Source organism: Salmo salar, chromosome ssa12, assembly GCF_905237065.1.
Source record: "Salmo salar chromosome ssa12, Ssal_v3.1, whole genome shotgun sequence".
Taxonomy (NCBI): domain Eukaryota; kingdom Metazoa; phylum Chordata; class Actinopteri; order Salmoniformes; family Salmonidae; genus Salmo; species Salmo salar.
In genome coordinates this window covers 64,049,096-64,074,268 of record NC_059453.1, presented here as the reverse complement: position 1 = coordinate 64,074,268, position 25,173 = coordinate 64,049,096, and the positions used below count along the sequence as shown (strand labels likewise).

General features: G+C 42.1%; 1 protein-coding gene across 2 annotated transcripts in view; it reads right to left on the bottom strand.

Moving 5' to 3' along the window:
* Positions 1 to 25,173, bottom strand: part of LOC106565583 (SLIT-ROBO Rho GTPase-activating protein 3) — a 123,478-nt gene that overhangs the window by 72,254 nt on the left and 26,051 nt on the right. For both annotated transcript variants that reach the window (XM_014132865.2, XM_014132866.2), the window contains exon 2: positions 17,808 to 18,003. In XM_014132865.2, the coding sequence (XP_013988340.1) occupies positions 17,808 to 18,003 (196 nt within the window). The remainder of the gene's footprint in view (positions 1 to 17,807; positions 18,004 to 25,173) is intronic.

Sequence of the window (25,173 nt, the reverse complement as noted above, 5' to 3'; positions counted from 1 at the left end):
CCACATCAAAGGGATGATGGTCGGTGCCATGTACCATCAAATCTTGGGTGAGAACCTCCTTCCCTCAGCCAGGGCATTGAAAATGGGTTGTGGATGGGTATTCCAGCATGCCAATGACCCAAAACACACGGCCAAGGCAACAAAGGAGTGGCTCAAGAAGAAGCACATTAAGGTCCTGGAGTGGCCTAGCCAGTCTCCAGACCTTAATCCCATAAAAAATCTGTGGAGGGAGCTGAAGGTTCGAGTTGCCAAACATCAGCCTCGAAACCTTAATGACTTGGAGAAGATCTACAAAGAGGAGTGGGACAAAATCCCTCCTGAGATGTGTGCAAACCTGGTGGCCAACTACAAGAAACATCTGACCTCTGTGATTGCCAACAAGGGTTTTGCCACCAAGAACTAAGTCATGTTTTGCAGAGGGGTCAAATACTTATTTCCCTCATTAAAATGCAAATCATTTTATAACATCTTTTACATGTATTTTTCTGGATTTTTTTGTTGTTATTCTGTCTCTCACTGTTCAAATAAACCTACCATTAAAATTATAGACTGATCATTTCTTTGTCAGTGGGCAAACATACAAAATCAGCAGGGGATCAAATACTTTTTCCCCTCACTGTACATACTCTAAGACTCCGGCAAGATGCTATAGCAGGTCAACTCACCGTTTGAGAAAGGATGCTCGGTGCGAAGAAGAAGTTAGGCAGAAAATGGATGTGTCTAATATTATACTATGAAAGCAGGCTTTCAGACTTCTGCATTTGCTGAGACAGGTCTGATTGAGCATTCTCCAGCTGATCACAGGTTTGGAATCAAAAGGAATGGGAAAGTAATTTGAATGAGATGAGAAAATCTCCCAATTAAACCAAATTGGGGCCAGTTCAATAATCAAGACGTCACTAGTGATAATAGAATTATTAAACTGAACTTTCTGTTGCTATGGCAAAGTCATTAATTGCCTCATAGAGATAGAGGAAACAATAGACCTGTGAGTGACTCTCTAACTACAATAGAAACTCAATGTGATTAATCATGTTTTCCTTGCCTTCTGGGATGGTCTATTTCCTGTCTCAGCACAGCCCTCATTCCGGAACAGTTCCGGTTGAGTGACCTATCTGGCTGTTAGAGTCGTAGCTCCTCGCTGTGTAATTGGTGTTTGTGGATGAGAGGCCTAGGGACCAGGCACCTCAATCCATCCTCTCCTAATCCCTTAGAGTGGCCAGAGATGCTTAATCCCCTCCTTAAGCACAACCAGGCTCTCTCTCTCTCTCACACACACACACACACACACACACTCCATTCACAAGGCTCTCTGTCCATAGTACTGTACTCCTCCTCCCGAATGGTTAGGCAAAACCGCTGAGCAGGCATCTCCAAACCCCTGTAATCCCTGATAAAATATTAATCTGCTCGTAAAATCACTAATTTTCCCTGAATATTAAAATAAAGTCAGTTGTTTACCGTGACAGGAGCTCAGACAGACAGACAGACAGACAGACAGACAGACAGACAGACAGACAGACAGACAGACAGACAGACAGACAGACAGACAGACAGACAGAGCGATGGGGAGGGAGGGAGCTCCAATGCTCTGTGACAAAGCATCCTATTCATTGTGACGTTCAATGCAGCACTGAAACTGCCAACGCTGCAAAAACCCACCCACCCACACCACGAGACCATAACTATAAGCAGAGTCTCTGAAAAGAGACATCTGAGAATCTGGCCAGGCCCATCACTGTTTCTCTGGGCTGTGGGTTAAACCCTTTTCCTGAGGGAAGAGACAAAAGGACACAGGCTCTCTTCTCCCCAGCTGCCTTCCTCATTTCACAGGAACTTGGAGCAAAAAGGCAAGCAATTAGGACTGTGTGGCTGCAGCAGGACACATCTCTGCTCTGGGAGAGAGAGAGGAAGGGATTATTTTCACCCAGTGATAAATGCAGCCCTGGTTTTATAGTAATGGAGCAGTGGGTTGTAGACCCACAGGTCACAACTCTAGCATTACTATAACAGTGCCTCCTTATCAGACAGACAGTATGATCCTAAATCAGACCTCACTAGGCGCAGGCGGTATACCATATATTCAGTATACCAGGGTATTTGGTTTTTCAATACCATCAATATTGTTGAAACTATTTCTTTGATGTTTTACTATACATTTTAATATTTGTAACTACTTTTTAAGTAAATACCTGCAGTTAACTTGTGCAATATGTTAGAAGATTGCGTTCTTCATTCCACCTATAACATTATTTTACATTATGAAGCTTACCGTAGTTCAGTCACGTGTTTGTTTGTAAATAGCACAACTGGAGAAAGCGGGAGCAGGTGAGTCCAGCTGTGTATTGACAGGGGTCAACAGTGGGGGTATTATTCAATTGAGTGATCAGGGACGTGCAACTATAGTTTTCCTTAACAGAAAATACATTCGTGTAACACATTCGGCAGAAAATAGCTTCATTTTCATCAGTTAACAACAGATGTGCAACGCTATTTTGCTGTCAGCCACACAAGTAGGCTAAATGAGCAATCAATTAAAAAACTATGCATGGACATCATATTTCTGTTTATTGTAGAAAGAATGTAGCCAGATACATTTCCTAATGTTTTTCTTAAAGTTACTCTTGCATTTTACCGTAGAAAAGTAGGATGTGTTGTCTGCTGATAAAATGTCCGTGCGTGAATTCTCATTTGAGTGGAAATTAGTCTGATGCCGAGCAGAAATTACAATAAAAAGCATTGTAGATATACGTAAACAAAAGATGTCTTATGCGTTATCTTTTTTTCCTAGGCGCTTTTTCATGGAACAGTTCCATTTCAATAATAACGTTTCAGTTTCGGAAAAGCATTGTCACGTGGTTAATCATAAAATTCAGAATTAAAATGATAAAATTCTAAAAGTTAAAAGTCACCTCAAGATCAACAGCCTTTGCCATATGAAGAAATGAGAGCATGGAACTAAAGGAACTAAAGAAATGAGCGCATGGAACTAAAGGAACTAAAGAAATGAGCGCATGGAACTCATAGTCTATAGGCCAATGAAGCAACAGGCCTATAACTTCCATTGCTCTTTCACACTGAGGATTGGTGATTATCAAGGGGGAGATTGTTGGAAGGATTTTTCCAATAACTTTTTCCGATAGTGAGGAATTATAGTTCTAATATATTATCATTAGCAGTCGATGTAAAAAAAAATATATATATAATTCCCACATTTCCATGCAGCAGGCCAAGTACGTCTATGTGTGCTCAGGTGCACGCTCTCCCTCAACATTATTAGGACAGTGGTTGCAGTCCAAACACTTAAAAGACACACCCTATCCCCTCAGCCCTCAAATTAAGTGGACACTTCTGATGACGTATCATGAGGTCTGACGAGTATACACTTGCAGGGCAAGAGGCGAGGGTGGAAGGAATGATTTTTAAATGGACCACCCTTGGCCAGAAATTCGTCACTCGTTCATCCGGAGATGATTGTGTTTTCAGCCACCGGTAGCTTGTTTTACATGTGCTACAGTCAATTATGAGTGCATGTCTACTTATATTAAATATATAATTATTAATAAACACCTACTGTATGATAGCTAGCAAATTAATTAGCTAACTAATGTTAGGCTGCCTAGCTGGAACTTCTGAAGAAGGAAAATGTTTTATTTCTACAATTTCCAAAAGACAACCAAACAAAAACATAAACTTTTTAGAGACTTGCTTGTGCCGTCATATGCATTAGTAGCTGACTTTTCTTAGCGGATGTACAATTGCCGCGAATTGAATTATGGGGAGTTTCAGGCCCCGGAGTGAACACAACTGTACACTCCCAAAGCCACCTAAAAACGAGGGCTGAATGGCTTATTTTGCAAACTTCCCTTGCTTGGCTAATCATTTGGACCACCCGCCAAGATGGCAACGGGGATTCCCCCAAGGGCATAAGGCGAGGGTAAGTGGATGAGGGTGTGTATTTTATGTGTTTGGACCGCTGCCAGAGAAACCAGACACATGCTCATGTGGAGAACTCCAAAGAAAAGACAATGAATTTCTTTTTACAAATCTCATAAATAGTTATGAAATAAACCAAAACTTGTTTCTCACAAGTGTAGCAGGTTGTGAACTCTGCAAACAATGTTTCCACTCTGAGAATGAGAATGGTAAATGACTGTAATAAATTAATGTAACCAAATGACAGGGATTAACGGTACATTTACTTCAGGTGACATATATATAACAAGCTCCCTCACGACGCCAGGACAGCGGAGTCAATCACCACCTTCCGGAGACACCTGAAACCCCACCTCTTTAAGGAATACCTAGGATAGGATAAAGTAATCCTTGTTCGATCAAGTCCCTCTTTATATCCAAAAACCTCCATTTTGTTACACAATTAGTTTGTTACACAATAAATGTTAGTTTTGTTCGATAATGTCCTTCTTTATGTCCAAAAACCTCCGTTTTGTTGGTGCGTTTTGTTCAGTATTCCATTGGAACAAAGCACGGTCACAAAAGACAGACAAAAAATCTAAATATACCATAAAGGTTCGTAGAAACATGCCAAACAATGTTTATAATCAACCCTCAAGTTGTTTTTGTCATAAATAATCGATCATATTTCAACCGGACAATATCTTCATCAATAGAAAAGGAGAAACAAGAAAGGCGCGCTCCCAGTCACGCGCCTTTTTGAAATCTGACACTGCGGTTGGATTAACAAGACGTTTATCTTTAAGCTGGTGTATAACACTTGTATCTTTTATGTATGTTTATTATGAGAATTTCTGTTTTGTTGAGTTTCACGCTCTGAAATTTCACCGGATGTTGTTTGAGACAGTGTTTTACTGAACAAAACGCGCAAACAGATTTGAGGTTTTTGGATATAAAGAGGGACTTGATCGAACAAAACAAACATTTATTGGGTAACTGGGAGTTTTGTGAGTGTAACCATATGAAGATCATCAAAGGTAAGTGATTAATTTTATCGCTATTTCTGACTTTTGTTACTCGTCTACTTGGCTGTTAAAAAGTAGCACACTATATAGGAAAAATGTCATTTGGGATGCACTCCTAAACTCAGAACTCTGTGAAGGGTTTTTAAATCCACTCCGCACCGCCTGCCTGTTTCCTGCTTATCTCTGAAAGAGCGAGGAAAGGACAGACACAATCAAACGCGATATCAACAGCCGGGGAAAGCGTGGACATACGGCGCTAGCTTCGCAGTCCAAATGCATTTCCTTTGCTTTCAAGCAGGGTTTCAATACGCGGCGATGCTGATTTGCAGATCTTTCAGCAGAATCTATTTTTGGAGGAAAGGAGTCAGTGCCAACATTTGATAGTAGGCAGCTGCAGCCTAGGCCAGAGCAGTGTGGTGGTGTCTAGTCAGGAACCAACAGAATCCTGACTGAACAGCTTCTGCCTCCGAGCCATAAGACTGCTAAATAGTTACCCGACTATCTGCAGTGACCCTCTTTTGACTCATCACATACGCTGCTACTACTGCTTATTATATATCCTGTTGCCTAGTAACTTTACCCTTACCTATACAGTGCCTTGCAAAACTATTCATCCCCCTTGGCGTTTTCCCAATTTTGTTACATTACAACCTGTCATTTAAATGGATTTTTATTTGGATTTCATGTAATGGACATACACACAATAGTCCAAATTGGTGAAGTGAAATAAAAAAAATAACTTCTTTAAAAAAGTTCTTACAAATACAAATTGGAAAAGTGGTGTGTGCATATGTATTCACCCCCTTTGTTATGAAGCCCCTATATTAGATCTGGTGCAACCAAATACCTTCAGAAGTCACATAATTAATTAAATAAAGTCCACCTGTGTGCAATCTAAGTGTCACATGATCTGTCACATGATCTCAGTATATACAGTTGAAGTTGGAAGTTTACATACACCTGTCATAGTCGTGTTTGTAGGTGGCAGGGAAGTCAGGCGCAGGAGAAACCAACTTGGTTAAACTGGAGTATTTTAATTAACAAAAAAACAAACTCCAAAATCAAAGTACACAAATAACATGGGTAAAAAATAACCCATTGCACACCGATACAAACTACACGCATACATAACTATCAAACAACCTCCCACAAACCCAGGTGGGAAAAACAACTACTTAAGTATGATCTCCAATTAGAGACAACGATGACCAGCTGCCTCTATTTGGAGATCATCCCAAAAAAGCCCAACATAGAAATACAAAGACTAGAACATAACAACATAGAAAATCTAAACTAGAAGAAAAAAACTGTCACGCCCTGACCTACTCTACCATAGATAATAACAGCTTTCTATGGTCAGGACGTGACAACACCTTAGCCAAATACATTCAAACTCAGTTTTTCACAATTCCTGACATTTAATCCTAGTAACAACTCCCTGTCTTAGGTCAGTTAGGATCACCACTTTATTGTAAGAATGTGAAATGTCAGAATAATAGTAGAGAGAATGATTTATTTCAGCTTTTACTTCTTTCATCACATTCCCAGTGGGTCAGAAGTTTACATACACTCAATTAGTATTTGGTAGCATTGCCTTTAAATTGTTTAACTTGGGTCAAACGTTTCGGGTAGCCTTCCACAAGCCTCCCACCAGAAGTAGCCTTCCACAAGCTTCCCACCAGCTCCTGACAGAGCTGGTGTAAGTGAGTCAGGTTTGTAGGCCTCTTTGCTCGCATGCACTTTTTCAGATCTGCCCACAAATTTTCTATAGGATTGAGGTCAGGGCTTTGTGATGGCCACTCCAATACCTTGACTTTGTTGTCCTTAAGCCATTTCGCCACAACTTTGGAAGTATGCTTGGGGTCACTGTCCATTTGGAAGACCCATTTGCGACCAAGATTTAACTTCCTGACTGATGTCTTGATGTTGCTTCAATATATCCACATCATTTTCCTCCTTCATGATGCCATCTATTTTGTGAAGTGCACCAGTCCCTCCTGCATCAACGCACCCCCACAACATGATGCTGCCACCCCTGTGCTTCACGGTTGGGATAGTGTTCTTTGGCTTGCAAGCCTCCCCCTTTTCCTCCAAACAAAACAATGGTCATTATGGCCAAACAGTTCTATTTTTGTTTCATCAGACCAGAGGACATTTCTCAAAAAAGTATGATCTTTGTCCCCATGTGCAGTTGCAAACCGAAGTCTGTTTTTTTTATGGCGGATTTGGAGCAGTGGCTTCTTCCTTGCTGAGCGGCCTTTCAGGTTATGTCGATATAGGACTCGTTTTACTGTGGATATAGATACTTTTGTACCTGTTTCTTCCAGCATCTTCACAAGGTCCTTTTGCTGTTGTTCTGGGATTGATTTGCACTTTTCGCACCAAAGTACGTTCATCTCTAGGAGACAGAACTGTGTCTCCTTCATGAGCGGTATGTCGGCTGTGTGGTCCCATGGTGTTTATACTTGCGTCTATTGTTTGTACAGATGAACGTGGTACCTTCAGGCATTTAGATATTGCTCCCAAGGATGAATCAGACTTAAACTTAAATTCCGACTTCAACTGTATATACACACCTGTTCTGAAAGGCCCCAGAGTCTGCAACATCACTAAGCAAGGGGCACCACCAAGCACGCGGCACCTTGAAGACCAAGGAGCTCTCCAGACAGTTGTGGAGAATTACAGATCAGGGTTGGGTTATAAAAAAGTATCCGAAACTTTGAACATCCCACAGAGCACCATTAAAAAATGGAAAGAATATGGCACCACAACAAACCTGCCAAGAGAGGGCCGCCCACCAAAACTCACGGACCAGGCAAGGAGGGCATTAACCAGAGAGGCAACAAAGAGACCAAAGATAACCCTGAAGGAGCTGCAAAGCTCCACAGCGGAGTTTGGAGTATCTGTCCATAGGACCACTAAGCTGTACACTCCACAGAGCTGGGCTTTATGGAAGAGTGGCCAAAATAAAGCCATTGCTTAAAGAAGAAAAAAGCAAACACGTTTTGTGTTCGCCAAAAGGCATGTGGGAGATTCCCCAAACATATGGAAGAAGGGCTCTGTCAGATGAGACTAAAATGTAGCTTTTTGGCCATCATGGAAAACGCTATGTCTGGCACAAACCCAACACCTATCATACCCCCAAGAATAACATCCCCACAGTGAAGCATGGTGGTGGCAGCATCATGGTGTGGGGATGTTTTTCATCGGCAGGTCCTGGAAAACTGGTCAGAATTGAAGGAATGATGGATGGCGCTAAATACAGGGAAATTCTTGAGGGAAACCTGTTTCAGTCTTCCAGAGATTTGAGACTGGGCCGGAGGTTCACCTTCCGGCAGGACAATGACCCTAAGCATACTGCTAAAGCAACACTTGAGTGGTTTAAGGCGAAACATTTAAATGGCATGGAATGGCCTAGTCAAAGCCCAGACCTCAATCCAATTGAGAATCTGTGGTATGACTTTAAGCTTGCTGTACACCAGCGGAACCCATCCAACTTGAAGGAGCTGGAGCATTTTTGCCTTGATAAATGGGCAAAACATCCAGTGGCTAGATGTGCCAAGCTTATAGAGACATACCCCATGAGACTTGCAGCTGTAATTCCTGCAAAAGGTGGCTCTACAAAGTATTGGCTTTGGGGGGTGAATAGTTATGCATGCTCAAGGTTATTTTTTTTTGTCTTATTTCATGTTTGTTTCACAATAAAAAAATATTTTTCATCTTCCAAGTGGTAGGCATGTTGTGTAAATCAAAATGATACAAATTCCCCAAAAATATATTTTAATTCCAGGTTGTAAGGCAACAAAGAAGAAAAATGTGAAGGGGGGAGAATACTTTCGCAAGCCACAGTACATGTCAACCTTAATTACCTCGTACCACTGTACATCGACTCGGTACTGGTACCCCATGTATATAGCCAAGTTATTACTCATTGTGTATTTATTCCCCGTGTCACTATCTTTCTATAATTGTTCTATTTTTCTCTCTGCATTGTTTGGAAGGACCTGTAAGTAAGCATGTCACTGTTAGTCTACACCTGTTGTTTACAAAGGTGTTTGTAAACAACAGGTGAAGACTAACAGTGACATGCTTACTTACAGGCACACACACAAACACACATACATACACACACACACACACACACACACACACACACACACACACACACACACACACACACACACACACACACACACACACACACACACGCAAAAGAACCCTGCCCGGTTCTGCAGATATTGATGTCATTCAGCTGAGGTTGTAAACCAAAGGGATATTGGGACTACAAGCCTCTCACTCTTTCCCTTGGAGAGGAGTTTGATGTTTGCAGTTAACACACCCAGTCTCTCTTTCTGACAGGGATATAGTTTAACCTTTAACACTATAGTTTAACTTTAACGCTAGACCACCGGGGAAAGACTCAGTGATGTGGGCTGTACAGATGATGAGGGGCTGTACAGTCAGTGAGCTGGTTAGGACTGGTGGGCACACAGAACAGAGGCTGCTTGGTTCTCACTAATGTCCGTAAATTAGAAATGCAATGGTGCAAAGCAATCTGTAGATACAGAATATTATGTACAGTATGTACTGTAGTCTAGCCTAATAAATATTAATTCTAAGTATTTGGTGGAATGCAGATTGGCAGCCCTTGGTCTGCCTCTGCCCCACAGGCAAGTACACCAACCAAGCAACCCCATGCATAATGCTTAGCAGTCTGCTGGGAGTCACTGGGAAGTTGATGCTCTCTCTTATTCATAATATTATGAATAATTAGTGAAGGAATCACTGGCACATGGCCATGAATACTGTGCATCAATTATGAACCTTTCAGATGATGTAGGCTCAAGTTTAATAAGGCTTTCCTGCTGATTGAGTTATCTGAAATCCATTTATCAAATGTATATTTTAGTCATTTAGCAGACACTCTTATCCAGAGCGACTTACAGTGCATTCATCTTAAGACAGCTAGGTGGTACAACCACATATCACAGTCATAGTAGTACATTTTCCTCAATAAAGTAGCTATCAGTGTCACGTCCTGACCCTAGTAAGATGTCATTTTCTATAGTAGAGTAGGTCAGGGCGTGACAGGGGGTGTTTTGGGTTGTTCTATGTTTTCTATTTCTATGTTTAAGTTCTAGTGTTTCTATTTCTATGTTGGGATTGTTTGGGTTGATCTCTAATTGGAGGGAGCTGATCCTCGTTGCCTCTGATTAGCGATCATATTTAAGTAGGGGTTTTTCTTCCTGGGTTTTGTGGGTAGTTTTCTGTTTAGTGTATGTTACCTGATGGAACTGTTGTTTTGTTTAAGTATATTCATTAAAAGTAAATATGAGCACTCTACATGCTGCGCCTTGGTCCCCTTTAGATGACCCATGTTACAATCAGGAAGGTCAGAGCTAGTAGGGGGGGAAAAAAGTCAAGTGCGAGTGTTAGTTCACGAAGGGGTTGGTATTTGGACCGATTAAGAAAATGAGATATTAGATGAAATATCAAAGGCAATCAATAAAACTCAGAGTTATGGGCTGTAGCTACATATTGCATTGCAGTATGGTCTGGTCAGGTTTTTAATACAAAACAGTACTGTTTTTATTCATAATGAAAAACCATGAAACTTGTACATGTGTTGTGTTTTGAAGCCAGACAGGGAGCTGGACAGAGATTTCAGGCAGCAACATCAAATGGAACTAGGGTTAAGAAAAATAAGGAGGCCACCAGTGTTTGTAGTCAAGCAGAACGAGCGTGGAGGAGACAATCTGGCTCAGCGCGATACCAGGACAATCATTAATGACCCCCTCCTACCCACACATGCACACATGAATAAAGGCAGGCATACACACGGACACACACAACACAACACTTGCACACAGGCAGGCACACACACAAACACAGGAACACACAGGATTGGACATTAATGCAAGCTTTATCTTTCTCAGGCAGGTTATGTTTTCTTTCAATATAACATGAGCTGCTTTCTAATGGCTTGCTTGCTGTTGATAATGTGCAATCCCTGTTTTGACTGATAGACCATATTCAGACATTTTAGTTTAATAGGTAGTGATTAAAATCCTAATTTAATGATAACCCCCAAAATGGTTCCTCAACCAATTTATTTTGTCTGTCTCATAGACATTGAAGATCATTTTAGGAGCAATAGGAAGTTCCCAAAGCCCCACAGATGAAATGGTTTAAAGTGATAGGTCACTCAAAAATCTAAGTTTGTTTGATCTTCAAGTGGTCTAATGTCAAGATAAGTCCACGTCACGTCTGTTGTGTAGATCCAGCTATATGTAAAAAATGAAAAAGCTAGGGACCATTTAAAGGGCAGTGCAAGCCTTCCCTCACTCTCTGACAATGAGGCCACCATTTGATGTAATAGAAAATAGACTTCTGGTGATTGGTGTTTTGGTGGGGTTTGGGTGAGTTGACTGGGACCAGACTGACAGATCCCAAGCAGAGATCCAGGCAGGCTGGAACAGTAGGGGCTGAGCTGAGCTGCAGGTATCTCTTGCACACTGATGCCCTCAGCTTTTCCCTTCATGTGACCAATCAGAGGCAGGTGTTGGTATACTTCACCCTCATCTTAATTAGTTGAGAGACACTAGAGCTGCCTGATATGTTAATGTAGATGAGCCAAGAGGAGACCGAGCAGACAGACAGCCCCATGGCAGTGCTGCTGTAAACTACAGTGGCATTGGGCATCACATCAGTGACTGCTGTCATAAACTCAGCTCATAAATCCGTATTTGTATGGTATGGGTTCAGCCAATAAGACCGGGGCAGTGACCTAGCAGCTCAATGTGGACCTCTGCCTGGCTGAACAGAGTCTAACTGTGCTATTTTCATTTCCCATAGTGCTGTGCAGTGTAAAGCAGAGGCAAGGGACTGCCATGCATGAGTTGCTAGGCACCGGAGAAGTCATGCTGCTCATGACCTATCCTTCCACAGAGAGCTGGGCTGCTGTGGCAACTCAAAAATATCCACAGAGACAAAAGACCAGGGGAAAAACTGAGAGTTGGGGCTTGTTTGTATCTAAACTAAAGAGACAGTGAGAGCACGGTGAAAGACAGGACACGTGAGTGCATGCATATTTGAGAGGTAGCCAGAGAGTATCCATATTACATATGTGTTGTGTGTGACATACAGTGCAGTCAAATGTTTGGACACACCTACTCATTCAATGGTTTTTCTTTATTTGTACTATTTTCTACATTGTAGAATAATAGTGAAGACATCAAAACTATGAAATAACACATATGGAATCATGTAGTAACCAAAAAAGTGTTAAACAAATCAAAATATATTTTATGTTTTAGATTCTTCAAAGTAGCCACCCTTTGCCTTGATGACAATTTTGCACACTCTTGGCATTCTCTCAACTTGTAATGCTTTTCCAACAGTCTTGAAGGAGTTCCCATATGGGACCTAGGCTTTTTTCACAAGTCACAACTTCACAGGAGAGCCATTTGATCGTAAAAAATATTTGGGGGGGCAGAAATGCCTTCTCGAACATGTAAACGTTCATGTGCCTTAATAACAAACTTGTATGCCATCTGTAAATACAAATAAAATTGTTAAGCTACAAGCCTTGTTGGTTAAGCCACAGAAAAAGTGAGCAACCTTCCCACTAGCCATGATTGGCTGAGATAATGAGTGGGCTGGACATGCCGAGAGAGGAGTTCGGATTGGTCTGCCATATTGAAGGCTTCTGTCTATTTGAGCTCATCAGTCTGTGTTGGTAATCCTGTTGAACGTAGCTTTTTTTTCAAATGTATTGTTTAGTGGAGCTGCATAAGTGTTGCTCTCCACTTTCTGGAGGATCAAGTTTTGAAATCAGTGGAATTAGAGTATGATAGTTAGAGATGGAGAAAACACCTGTCTCTGGATTACATCTTCAAACTCAGGGCAACCGTGGTATGGCATTCCTGACAGGGAGACACGTCCATCATGCATGATGATGTATACAGGTAAGATAGTCTAGTGTTAGCTAGCTACATTTTCAGATATTACACGTTTCTAATTTTGACAGAAAGTGGTTTCATTTCAAGCTAAAGTGTACTGTTCGCTAGCTAGCTAACGTTAGCTGGCTGGCTCCCTAGCTGACGTTATTATTAGTTTCCCAGAGCTGTTTGTTTTTCTAGTTAGAGCCTAATGTTAGCTAGCTAACAATGCACCTGGTTGGTTACCTCCCAGCACTGTGGCATTGTTGGCACTTTGTTCAATGATGTTTAACTAGCTAACGTTAGCTGGCTGATCTTAAACGTTGTTTACCAAGCTAGGTTCATTGTTTCCCTAGCTTGCTATATGTCTTAAGCTAAAGTGTACTGTTCGCTAGCTAGCTAACATTAGCTGGCTGGCTCCCTACTTTACAAGTTGATCAACTATCAAAGCAGAAATACTTTCCCATTGTTCCTCAAATGCAGTGTATAATGCACCATTTTGTAGCTCTGAGTCTCTACTTTACCCAATGTAAGAAGCACCATTTCACATTTTGCTACATAAAACCTAATCCAGGTGGTGAGTCACATATGCTGAGCACTTGTTGGCTGAGGTCGGGTGATTGTGGAGGCCAGGTCATCTGATGCAGCATTCCATCACTCTCCTTCTTGGTCAAATAGCCCTCACACAGTCTAGAGGTGTGTTGGGTCATTGTCCTGTTGAAAAACAAATGATAGTCCCACTAAAGCCCAAACCACATGGGATGGCATATCGCTGCGGAATGCTGTGTTGGCCATGCTGGTTAACTTTTTTAGGGTATAGGGGGCAGTATTTTCGATTTCGGATGAAAAGCGTGCCCAGAGTAAACTGCCTAATACTCGGGCCCAGAGTCAAATATCTGCATATTATTAGTAGATTTGGATAGAAAACACTCTGAAGTTTCTAAAACAGTTTGAATGATGTCTGTGAGTATAACAGAACTCATATGGCAGGCAGAAACCTGAGACAAATCCAACCAGGAAGTGTGGAAATCTGAGAATTGTAGTTCTTCTTTTGAATCCCTATTGAAACTACAGTGTCTGTGGGGTCACGTTGCACTTCCTAAGGCTTCCATTGGCTGTCAACAGCCTTCAGAAAGTTTTTCCATCCTTCTCCTGTTACTGGGCAGAGAATAGTAGCTCAGTCAATGAGTGGACTGCCTATGGACAAAGGACTTGGTGATGCGCAATCCCGCAAGCGCACTGTTCCTTCTTTTTCTTCTGTAATGAATACGCTATTGTCCGGTTGGAATATTATCTACGTTTTATGTTAAAAGTACCCTAAGGAATGATTGTAAACAAAGTTTGACATGCTTCTACGACCGGTAATGGAACATTTTGATGTTATGCCTTTGGATAGTGATCTGAACGCACGAACAAAACGGAGGTATTTGGACATAAATATGGAGTATTTCGAACAAAACAAACATTTCTTGTGGAAGTAGGAGTCCTCGGAGTGCATTTTGACGAAGATCAGCAAAGGTAAGAGAATATTTATAATACTAATTCAGAGTTTTGTTGATGCCAGAACTTGGCGGGTAGCTGTATAGCTTGCTTCGATGGCTGAGCTATGTACTCAGAATATTGAACAATGTGCTTTCTCCGTAAAGTTATTTGGAAATCTGACAAAGCGGTTGCGTCAAGGTGTAGTGTATCTATAATTCTTTCAATAACTGTTGGAAATTTTATCAACGTTTATGATGAGTATTTTTGTAAATTGATGTGCACATTCACCGGACGTTTTGGTGGGAATACATTTTCTGAACATCACGCGCCAATGTAAAATGCTGTTTTTGGATATAAATATGAACTTTATCGAGCAAAACATACATGTATTGTATAACATGTAGGCCTATGACTGCCATCTGATGAAGATCATCAAAGGTTAGTGAATATTTTAGCTGTACTTTTGGTTTTTGTGATGCATGTCCTTGCTTGGAAAATGGCTGTGTGGTTTTTCTTGTGAAGTTTATGTCCTAACATAATCAAATTTTATGCTTTCGCCGTAAAGCCTTTTTGAAATCGGACAATGTGGTTAGATTAACGAGAGTCTTATCTTTAAAATTGTGTAAAATAGTTGATTGTTTGAGAAAATGAAATTATGAGATTTTTGCTGTTTTGTATTTCGCACCATGCTATTTCACTGTTGAATAGTGTGTTCCGCAGGTGGGACGGTCACATCCCAACTAGCCCATAGAGGTTAAGTGTGCCTTGAATTCTAAATAAATCACTGACAGTGTCACCAGCAAAGCACCATCACACCTCCTCCACGATGCTTCACAGTGGGAACCACACATGCAGAGCTTATTCGTTCACCTACTCTGCATCTCACAAAGACACAGCGGTTGGAACCAAAAATCTCAAATTTGGACTCATTAGATTAAAGGACAGATTTCCACCGTTCTAATGTACATTGCTCGTGTTAATTGGCCCAAGCAAGTCACTTCTTATTATTGGTGTTCTTTAGAAGTGGTTTCTTTGCAGCAATTCGGCCTGATATACACAGTCTCCTCTGAACAGTTGATGTTTAGATGTGTCTCTGTGAAGCATTTATTTGGGCTGCAATTTCTGAGGCTGTTAACTCTAATGAACTTATTCTCTGCACAAGAGATAACTCTGCGTCTTCCTTTCCTGTGGCGGTCCTCATGAGAGCCTGTTTCATCATAGCGCTTGATGGTTTTTGCGACTGCAATTTTCTGGATTGACTGACCTTCATGTCTTAAAGTAATGATGGACTGTCGTTTCTCTTTGCTTATTTAAGTTGTTCTTGCCATAATATGGACTTGGTCTTTCACCAAATAGAGCTATCTTCTGTATAACACCCCTACCTTGTCACAACACAACTGATTGGCTCAATTGCATTAAGAAGGAAAGAAATTTCACAAATTAACTTTTAACAAGGCACACCTGGTAATTGAAATTCATTCCAGGTGACTACCTTATGAAGCTGGTTGAGAGAATGCCAAGCGTGTGAAAAGCAGTCATCAATGCAAAGGGTGGCTACTTTAAAGAATCTAAAATCTAAAATATACTTTTTTGGTTACTACATGATTCCATATGTGTTATTTCATAGTTTTAATGTTTTCACTATTTTTCTACAACATAGAACAAATTAAAAATAAAGAAAAACCATGGAATGAGTAGGTGTGTCCAAACATTTGACTGGTACTGTATATACAGTAGTTGTTGTGCCCATGGTTTATTTACAAAGCGAGGGTCTTTAACAAGGACACTGTCAAAGCTAATTGGTTGAACATTTTTATGGTTGTGTTTGTTTGGGTTAATGGAGTCCAAAGGAAGCCAACGTGGCCCTCATAAAGAAGTGTGTGTAATCAAAATGTCACACTTCGTTGTTGCCAACACACAGATCGTGTCTGTCTGTCTGTCTGTCTGTCTGTCTGTCTGTCTGTCTGTCTGTCTGTCTGTCTGTCTGTCTGTCTGTCTGTCTGTCTGTCTGTCTGTCTGTCTGTCTGTCTGTCTGTCTGTCTGTCTGTCTGTCTGTCTGTCTGTCTGTCTGTCGCCAGACAACTACACACAGCCAAAGACTCTGCGGCTACAGACTTCTAGATGGCTGCTTTACACTGCAGCCCTACGAGTGTGAGTACAGAGGTTCAGGCAGTCTTGGCGAAGGCATTGAGGTGGCAGAGGAAGATGAGATGCTGAGTCTGGTAAGAACTATGTGGCTGGTGCCTGCTCTTCAAGAACTGTTTGAACTGGTCTACTAGAAGCTCTACTATACAGTAAGTGTCTTGGTTAAGCCATAGCGTCTGCAGCAGCACAGGCCTGTCTACTGTCAGCATGGCCTTGGGGACCCTGGTACAAGCTGCCTGCTCTAAAACAGCTGGCCTCAATTACTGAGTCAAATCCCCATCGAATTCACCAGGGCCTGAACTAACTGGATGACACAAAGCCCTCTGAAACACATCCTCTACTCTACTGCCTGCACTGACATTTGAAAGTTTCATAACTACTGTTATGATCACTGTTATCATATTCAAATAGTTAACCTTTAGAATGTGTTAAATATGTAGCTTACAATTATATTCAACAGCTGGGAGTACAGTACATACTGTACAGGCAGAGGACGAGGAGTACACTTTGCAGCATAAGACTGCACTGTACTCAAACGCTCCAGTGTAAAGGCTGGGGCTAGATAGCAAGCTGTAAATCTATCACTGCCCTAAATGGCAGAGAATAATCCATTTATTCATTGATGTGATGGAAAACAAGGCACAGTCTCGTAGCATGCATGGCCTCAGCCGTGCCTCGACCCTATAGGATAATACCGGTAAGGCCTGGCTGGCTTTGAGTCCCTCCTCAGCCCAGAGCTACAGGAACAAGAGCTTTATATGGGGAGATTCTGCACTGGAGTGCTGAACATCAGCTTTGCCAATTAAAATTGAGGTTTCATCCAGAATGAGATTACTTTTCTATCGCCTTTGGATGGTTTGAGATTTCGATGGAGTAAAGAGGAAAAATCATTATCGCTTGCATATTATAAGAAGGACATTTATATCCAAAGGCTATGCAGTGAACCCAAAATGCAGCAGGAGTCGTTTTTGGAAAGATTAAGTGAGAAAAATAGGGTGGAGTAGTTTGAGATCTTGGGAGAAAAACTTGGCAAGAACGGATGTAACTCCATGTGTACTCAACAAGTTCACACACTCTTAGACAATATAAAAAATAAATCTGCACACCCAAGCAAACACACAAACAGAGTAGACATGCTCTGGCAAGGCAAGTAGACACACAAGCACACACTTGCATGAACACACACACGCATACACAATCCCTCGCTGCCTCACATACAGTTTAAATGTTTGGCTCAGTTTGAAGCTAGGTGGTCTTTAACGGTGTGGTGGTCTCATCTCCGCATGGGAGGGAAACTCACTTGAACTGGTGGTGCTCTCTGGAGCTGCGGATCTTGTTGGAGAAGCGCTCGGCCAGTTTCTCCAGGCTGCGGGAGTACTCCAGCTGGATCTCAGCCTTGCGGCGGAAGAAGTCCTGCAGGTCCTGTAGCAGCTGGATACGAGACTCGGACTGCTGCTCCAGGCATTTGAACTGCTCCACCAGCTGGTTACGGATCTCTATGCATCAAAACACAAAACAGGACGAGTCAATAAGTTATAACAGAGTCATCATCTCCAGAAAATCAGGGCATGGGGCTGGATTCAGTCAACCCTGCCATGTTTGCCATCTTTGTTAAAATGTTCTCCCCCAAAAAGTGTCTTAGTCTTAAAACATTTATCTGAGAAGAGTTTATGTATAATGAACAAAAATATAAACGCAACATGCAACAATTTCAACGATTCTACTGAGTTACAGTTCATGTAAGGAAATCAGTCAATTGACATTAGGCCCTAATCTGTGGATTTCACATGACTGGGAAGGGGGACCCAGTTGAGAGCCAGGCCCACCCACTGGGGAGCCAGGCCCAGCCAATCTGAATGAGTTTTTCCCCACAAAAGGGCTTTATTACAGACAGAAATACTCAGTTCCATCAGCTGTCTGCGTGGCGGGACTCAGATCATATGATCCCGCATGTGAAAAAGCCGGATGTGGAGGTCCTGGGCTGTCGCGGTTACACATGGTCTGCAGTTGTGAGGCCGGTTGGAAGTACGTCAAATTCTCTAAAACTACGTTGGTGGTGGCTTATGATAGAGAAATTAACATTAAATTCTCTGGCAACAGCTCTGGTGGACATTCCTGCAGTCAGCATGCCAATTGCACGCTCCCTAAAAATGTTGACATCTGTGGCATTGTGTATGTGATAAAACTGCACATTTAAAAGTGGCCTTTTATTGTCCCCAGCACAAGGTGCACCTATGTAAGGGTCATACAGTAATCAGCTTCTTGATATGCCACACCTGTCAGGTGGATGGATTATCTTAGCAAAGGAAAAATGCTCACCAACAGGGATGTAAACAAATTTGTGCACAAAATTTAAGAGAATTAAGCTTCGTTTTTTACATGTTGCTTTTATATTTTTGGTCAGTAGATTTGTTTTACAGCACCCTAAACCATTTTGTGGATTTATTCAAGATAAATTTGTTTTAAAGTGCAAAAGAGACATTTAGTACTTTATCTTATTATGGGTTTATCATAATTCTGTTATGATAGTTGCGCCAAGGATTATTTTCCAACCGTGAAATAGGTTACGAGGGCACTGAAATCTCATCAACATTCACACAGTTTCTACTTTTATAAACTGGGCTTGTTCTTTGCCTCGAATCACTGCAAGTTGGCTGGAAATAACGGTTTTCACCTTGCACACCTAACAACCATGAAATGTCCCGTCACATATTTCCAAGCAGCTCACTGTGTTAACAAAGTGTTTCTCTCGCTAACATCCCTCAGGCAAAGCTGTCAATCAGCACCACACATCATGTCTGAAAGAGTTGGAAGCTTAATGTTGGTCCCTGAGTTTGTATTGTAGCAGTCTTTTCTGTATTCAAACAGACTGTTTCCCCTGGTTCCACCCTGGGCTATTGAACATCTCTTTAGGAAGATGAGAAACGACTGCCTGCTAAATGTAATGTAGCGTAATGGCTCCAGAGCTGAGCTGAGCTAAGATGAGCTGTGTGAGAATGGGCTTCAGGAATTCTAAATGCTGTCAATGGTGCTTAAAACCCTACGAGGGGAACCTGACACTGGCAGTCTCACTGAAGATTCTCAACGCTGGTGGGTACCCAGGAGAGAAACATGAGTCTCCATCGGCTTTGTACTGTTGTCACTGAGCTCAAACTCTGCCTCGACTGAAGAACAAAGAATGGCCTATTTAACTGAACAAACCAGCAAATCTGAGATGCTTCTTTCTGATCTTCATAAAACAGCTACTGTAAACAAATGGAATAAAGGGGAAATATTTTTTGAAAGCAAAGTAATACTGACTAGCTATCGGATTGAAAGGTGGTATTACTAGCCAACAGAAAGGGAAGACCTCATGAGCATCCTGTATTCAGCATGCAGAATCAAAGCTTTTTCATGTGCCATACCATATGTATCGGCATCAAACAATACTGTGTGCTTTTGGTTTTCTCCACAGTGGTTCCTGGTCCAAGGTTGACTAAGCTTAAATAAAATAAATATGGGATGGCGGGGGCAGAGCAGTTTGATGTAAAATAGGACTGGCAGTGTCCCTTTGCCTGGTGCCCAGAAAGGTTCAGATGCCTTCATCCTTTATTTGTGTTCTGTAATTCAAGGTGAAGCTCGTTCGCTGCTGCAGGCTTCAAACTACTGATTGGAGACAGAATGTGAGCGGACAATTTCTTTGCTGAGGCTTAGAGAATAGTTTGAGTCTTGGATTTGTCTGAGGTCAACAGCATAGCCTAGCATTGTGGCTTCAAGTACTCCAGGCAAGGTCAAAACTATAAGAGGTCCCTGTGAAGTAGCTTTGTCATAGGACATTAGACATAACACAGGCCATGGGGGTGGCATTCTGCACGGCAGATGTACTGTTAACTGCACAGCACCACCACAGCAATGACAAAGACCATGTTTCCATGCTGCAGAGGGTGTAATTTGGTCAGCCAAGCCCTTCCCGTGGATATATACAGTCTGTGACTTAGCGGAGGGAAGTTAGCCATTTGTGTTTAGCAACTGGAGCAGTGATCTTGTGCAGGGGATGGTTTCTGTCCCTGTGATGTTGCGCCGCCTGGCCCCAGCCCCAAGCGGCATCCTACAATCTGTGGTTAACCACTGTCACAGCCCTTCCCTTTACCCATGGGCCTCCCTCGCTCTCCATCAGCCTACATGGGCCTAGGTCTCATATAGACAGCACCAGCCCTGGAGATGCCTGGCTACTACTTCTACAACAAACACATTCCAACCCCTACTTCCAGGGACTCTGAGCTCTTCCCAGACTGAATGAAGGATTGTTTTCTTCCTTTCTTCCCATAACTTTCTCTCGCTTTCTCTCTCTGCACGTAGGCTATCCAGTGGTAAAACAAGAGGAGCCAGGAGAAACTCCCCAGAAAAATCTGACACTGATCCGCATGAATGCCAGGGAGGACTTTTTAAAATACTCTTGTAAAAAATGGCCGACTGTGAACCAGCAGCTGCAATGGTGGTTTTCACAGACGAGTTTGGAAAAATAGGTCACTCGCGCCAGAAGTGTGTCGTCATCTCTTAGAAACCATGAGCAATCGCAGAATTATTCCCCAGTATTCTCGATTCTTTGCATAGCGCCTTCGTTGTGGTTTATTTGAAGTGTCTGAAGCCTTAGTGGTTCTTTTCAATCTGTGAAGAGGAGGAATGCTGTGAATTTAGGCCTGCAGTTAAAGACGATGCTTTGCCCTTTTGAACAGAACCAAAACAAGTCTTGTAGCCAGCACGACATCAGTTCAAATAAACATTTTCAAAATGGACCTTTTAGAAAAAAAATGTGAACGTTCTGGATTACGTATAAACATCAATGTTTCATGGAATGAAAAGAAATCCATGACATTAAACGTTTACTGTTTGATTATTGGCTACGGCCCAATTCTTTGAGAGCAATCAAGTTATTAAAAAAAGGAGCTCATTCGAGGTTATGAGTCCCGTATTTGAAATAAAAATGTGCATTTCAAACAGTGTTTGTGGTTCACTTGTTCATGCGTTTGTATGGATAACAAGCACCGACTACACCCAGTGTTGGGGGAGCGTGAGGGGGAGGGAAGATGAAGGTAATTCAAATCCTCGGGAGCTCTACTAATTAGATCTAGGCCATAAGCACAACCTTTAATTGAAGCGTACAATTTACTTGGCTTTAACGCCATTGTTTGATTAGGCAATGCAGCAATTACATATGGCAGGCGCACAGCATGCCTTCTCTACACATGTTTCCATTTGTGGATGGATGTTTCTGCTCATTGGGGTGGCAACCTCAGAGAAAAAGAGTGCAGGATTGAGCGGGTGGGGGGGAGGCAAAGGAATGACGGGAAGAGGCAGTGGTAGTTAACCACAGGGTCCATCCTTCATCACTACTTCCACGCCCATAAGGAACAACACCAAAGGGATACAAAACCCCTCTTTTGAGGGCTATACAAAGTCTTTAAATTAGGGGAAGAGGATGGGGAGATAGAGCTGAGACAGAAATAGCCTGATTAGGCAATTCGGGCCGCAATTACATATGGGGGAGAGAAGCTAGTAACTGAATAACATTGTTCCTACAACAGAGCTGTCCTTTTGTCTATTTGTGCTACTTCATCTGAAAGTTAACTACCATTGACTGTCTCAGTTTGATACAAGAGCAAATATTCCAAATCAGCACAAATACCTAACAGTAAGATCATCAATGATGGATGCACCCCACATTCTGCATTACATTCACATACAGCAATCAGTACTCTAATAAATGTATTTTGCAAACAAACATTGTGTCAAGAATGCGCCATCATTGCACATTTTCTGCAATCTATATTGAGCTAATGTTCAATTGTCATGATTCTCTGCAGTGTATATTGATATCAAATGATTGCATGAATCCAGTTACTACTACACATAGAATGCAACTTTTCTGGCACGCCAAAGTGATGATGCAGTATTACTGGCTCTCCCTGAAAGCTATTGGAGTCACAGGCTTCATTCATTATGCAGTTGAACATGAAGACAGACAGGCCTATGTGTAGAGGCATCAATCCACAACCACTTGTTTATCCCTGAACAGTCTTCTCTGTATTAATGAAACTGTATGTAACTTGAATGTGTAATGTGAATAAGTCTGCGAAAGAGAATGCACTCTGTCAGTACAGTATGACTGCTTCTCTGAATGTACAGGTAACTGCCAAAATAAAAGGAAACACTTGAGTAAATGAGGGATACAAAGTATCTTGAATGCAGGTGCTTCCACACAGGTGTGGTTCCTGAGTTAATAAAGCAATTAACATCCCATCATGCTTAGGGTCATGTATAAAATGCCCAGTTACCCATTATTTTGGCTAACATGGCTAGAAGAAGAGTTCTCAATGACTTTGAAAGAGGGGTCTCAAAGGAGCATGGGAATTTAACGTTTGTGTGTGTACTTGTTTCCTTATCTTATCAGGACCCCAATGTCCTAACAATTCACCCAAATGTCCTGACAAGGTAGGAAAACAAACTTTTTTGTAAAAGTCAGGACTTTTTTAACATCCTGAATCTGTTAAAATTCTATTTTAAGCTTAATGGTTAGGTTTTGGGGTTACGGTTAGTTTAAGGGTTCGGGAAAATAAGAGTTTTAATGGTCAAACATTTTTACTCCACAAAAATAAATTTCTAGAAAATAAAGCATTGTGTGTGTGTGTGTGTTAGCCTCAGTCACCAGATGTCAACCCCATTTGAACACTTATGGGAGAACCATCAACAAAACACCAAATTATGGACTTCCTTGTGGCAGAATGGTGTCGCATCCCTCCAATAGAGTTCCAGACACTTGTAGAATCTATGGCCCAACGCCTTATTAAGACACTATGTTGGTGTTTCCTATATTTTGTAAGTTAAGTATGAAAGCCTGTACTTGTGTGCAATGTGCATGCTGGTAAACTCATTCTAATGTAAAACATGTTCTTCAGCTTATAGATTACCTCCCACCATCGCACTAGGAAGCAGATAAGCGCTCATGGACCTCAGCTTGGCTTGTCTTGGCTCTCTTTATGCCCATATCTTACACCAAGTAAGCTCTCCAAGAATCATATCTTTAGTTTGGCAGGCATGTCTAAATCACAGTCAAATGCCCTGCTTAATTAATGCATCTACGTAAATCTTTGTGATGAAGTTGCCCGAGTCTGTTACTTCGCATCGTTTTTGTTCCACTCACACATGATATTAACTGCAGTAGTGTGTGTATGGCAAATGTTATCATGCAGGTCTGATCTGCAGTCAGAGTGGTCCTAGCTCATTAACCAGCCCTGTGAGAGCAGATGGGACAGCAGAGATAAGAAGGGACCACTTCAACACTGACCTTGAGACAATACATTATCATTATCACTGCCTAGCCTAAACCCCCACTGCCACCATCATCCCCACCACAAGGCACCTGCTCAATAAGATCACTACACGTCTGGGACAACGTCCCAGGACAGGACAAGAATTATAAAGCCAGTGACCTCTTAGAAAAACACTAGGATGTAGGAGATCCCTGAACTTTGACCTCTCCGCAGAAAAAAAAAACAATCACACCTGCAGGGCGTCATTTGCTGAGCGGACGTTTTATGGGATCCTGAACAATTCTGCAATTTTGTGTTTTTTTTGGTCACGCCCTGACCTACTATAGTCACGCCCTGACCTACTATACCATAGAGAACCAAGGGCTCTCTATGGTCAGGGCGTGACAACTGGTGTGTCGTGTGTGTGTCCTGGAGTGTGTGTTTCCTGCAGAGCATCCTCAGGGTGGCTTGGCTGGGGAGAGAGGCACAGCAAGCCCGCCTGTGCAACCAGTGTGCAGTGGAGCAGACTGCTTTAGCCTGATAGCCCCGGTAATTTCATCTCACAAAGGCCACTTACAGCCAGACAGTGACAGCAGCAGCCATTCCCCATCATCCCCATGCCACACACAAGATGCAGAATTAAACATGGTTGGTTTCACCTCAGGGTACTACAGCCCCCCATTATCACCTCAAACACTGATGCCTGTTATGGTGAGTGGAGTGCATCAACACATCCAATATGAATGAGTCAGAGCGTTGTGGGGTAAAGGGAAACACAGGAGGTTCATGGGTTTGTGTAACATCTGGGTTGTAACATCTGGGTTTGTGTAACATCTGGGTGTGCCGCATGAAAAATAAACAGCCTCAGTAGGAATTAGCCTCCTTGGCAACAATATCACTGTTGGATTACACATTACACACACACACACACACACACACACACACACACAGCGAGAGCATGCACAGACAACATATACGCACACGTACATGTACGCAGCAGACAAAAGCGTCTGCCTCCAAGCCAAATTCACTCACCTAATCCCCTACACAGCCTTTCTGGCCTCTCTACTGCAGAGCTTACCGTCCCCTTACAGCTCTCTACATTAGTGCCAAATGCTCATGAAAATCAGGTTGGAGTAGACTCTCACACTGCACATGCCCAATGACAGTAGCCTAACCTCATCATCGCACTCAAATGGAAGACTGCCTTATCCTCTTCTTGGACTTTTTCCATTGCTGACAGTTTTTTCAGACCTGGCTTTGGGTGGGTGTGGTAGGCATGGCATCCTTCTCTGTGCAACCCTCTCTCCCTTCTCATCCAGGCTCAGTTTTCCACTCTTCCTCTGTCACTAATCCCTGCTGTAGGGCTCTGTATCA